General features: G+C 46.6%; 1 protein-coding gene across 1 annotated transcript; it reads left to right on the plus strand.

The window, feature by feature from the left end:
• Positions 1–23: 23 nt before the first annotated feature.
• On the plus strand, positions 24–1,515 carry LOC116380423 (GMP reductase 1-like; the record flags this gene model as incomplete). The annotated part of the gene is made up of 2 exons (XM_031842345.1): positions 24–193; positions 349–1,515. Coding segments are annotated over 2 exons (354 nt in total), but the record flags the coding sequence as incomplete, so codon positions are not given.
• Positions 1,516–2,439: the final 924 nt, after the last annotated feature.

Raw genomic sequence — 2,439 nt, forward strand, 5'->3', positions numbered from 1 at the left:
AACCAACATGGCTTCTCTGCCTCTGCTCCTCAGGTGCAGGCGCTGACTTTGTGATGATGGGGGGAATGCTTGCGGGCCACGACCAGTGCGTCGGAGAGGTCATTGAGAAGAACGGCAAGAAATACAAACTCTTCTATGGCATGAGCTCCGACACAGCCATGAAGAAATACGTGGGTGGAGTTGCTGAGTATAGGTAAGAGGCTGATGGCGATCAGTATGCTTTCGAGGATTACTATTATTACCCTTAATAGAACTTTTCATTCATATTCAGTTGAATAACTCAGATGGTCCATGATAACTACAAAACATCCATATTCCTGCTTTCTCCTCTCTCTGCTCTGCTCTCAGGGCGTCTGAGGGAAGGACAGTGGAGGTTCCTTATAGAGGAGACGTGGAGAACACCATCCTTGACGTGTTGGGTGGCCTCCGCTCCACCTGCACCTACGTGGGCGCCGCGAAGCTCAAAGAGCTGAGCAGGAGAACCACCTTCATTCGTGTCACACAACAGTCCAGCCAAATGTTCACGTCATAGGGCGTACACATACATGCACACACCGGTTGCAGAACATGCATTGTACATGCATCATGCCAAGTTTAAACACGCAATAGTAAGACAGTGGTGCAACACATACAGGACAACGACGCACACTCACAAACCACTTCTCTGCATAATCACCCAGCCTGTTTCTCTCAGGATATCTGCTGTCAGAAAGCTGTAAGTTCCCTGCACGCCGTGAGTAAAAGAAACTCACAGGTCGACTTCAATTCTCCCAGAGAAGAATCAAAGGACTCTAAGCAACTTAATCCTACAGCGAGTGTGTTTACATGCTTAGAGACACCATAAGATGCTATTGAACGTGCCAGATTTCATTTTCAAATGGACGAGAGAGAGCAAGACTACTGAGGCATGTGCACTTTAGATCTATTACAAAATACTCTTTTGACTTAGTAGTCAGGAATAAAGAATGACAGCTATGATAAACACATTGCATGTAAACACACTCAGCAGGAGGAGGCTAATACTTATGCTAAGATCATTTGGGGAAACTATTCTACTCAATTGTATGTTGGAATTAATGTGCAAATCAATATGCAAGACCCAGAGTGGTCACCCGTTAAAGGTCTGCTAATTTCCTCCGTGGTGTTGCTCATTCTGTGAATTTGAATCATTGTCTGGATGCCAGACAACATAATGTATCCCTATTAAGTGTGCGTGCAAGTATTTTGGGAGTGTCAGGAAGATTGAGCGAGCTGAAGATGATGACTTCTGAATTTATGCATCCGAAAACAGTCACTTTAACTCCTCTTCCTTCATTCCACTGTGCCTGACATTTGAAATCAATAGCGCCCTGTGGCCTCTACTGCTCTTGTACTTTATGGAAGGAACTTCAGGGAAAAGTCATGTAAAAAGACAACAAAGTTAAACACCATTAACACAGTTTCATTGTTATTGCAAAGATAGAAAATGGTGGAAATAAACCAAAATGGTTAGAGAACGATCTGTGTGATTTTTGTTTTTCTGGACAAGAAACTGCATATTTGTTTGTCAACAAACAGACAGACAGGTCTCACAAACCTCACCATAGGTAGAAGTTCCTCAGTGAACACAGAAGTCAGGCTAAGAGGATCCCACCGTGCGCATTTTAGCATTTAACATGTTAGCGAGACCCAGAATGCACCTGTTAAGTGTGGTTGTTTGATTTTGGTCCGCTGACATCTGGCGATGATGTTGTAGATTGTAACCATACTACTTTTTACTACGTTTTTGCTACGTTTACACTGAGCGGCCACACCACGCCGGAGTTCTGGAGCACCCTAAACGGAGGAGTCTGAAAACTCCACCGAGGTTGGAGGTGTTTGAAAACTCCAGGGATTTGGTTGAGTGTGGACGGTCGGATATGGATGTGTGTTAGAAAAAGTGAGCCCACACCCGTGTTCGCTACTGGATTGGTTATTAGAAGCCATGACGTCTCCGTCCCTGTTTCGTCACACTCACTATCACGTGACCCGTACCCGGAAGAAAACAAACAGGCAGGGCGACCAGCGATTCATTTCAACATGGATAACTAATTGCAAGCGTTGCTGATAGCATGTTCAGCGTTGCTGCTAGCATGCACAACAGCTGCCAGCTGAAATGCAGACTTTTACTGCACAACAGCTGCTGTGCAGTAAAAGTCTGCATTTCTGTGGAGGAAGCAGCTGTTATTGGAGCGATTAGCGAGCGCCGTGACCAGCCCTATGGAGGAGAGGCGCGGTGAGGACTGTGCGGGCTTCCTGGACAGACCCGCACCACCTCCTCTTGACACTGCACACATATGACCTGGTTCTCCTGATTTTCCCCGACCTTGCTGCAGCCCACGTGCTCTCCCGTGGCCTGGATCTTCATACCCGCGCTGATCTGACGGACCAGTCGCACGTCCGCTCCTGCCTCGTGCTCCA

Source organism: Anarrhichthys ocellatus, unplaced genomic scaffold (assembly GCF_004355925.1).
Source record: "Anarrhichthys ocellatus isolate YVR2014 unplaced genomic scaffold, GSC_Weel_1.0 scaffold7156, whole genome shotgun sequence".
Classification (NCBI taxonomy): Eukaryota; Metazoa; Chordata; class Actinopteri; order Perciformes; family Anarhichadidae; genus Anarrhichthys; species Anarrhichthys ocellatus.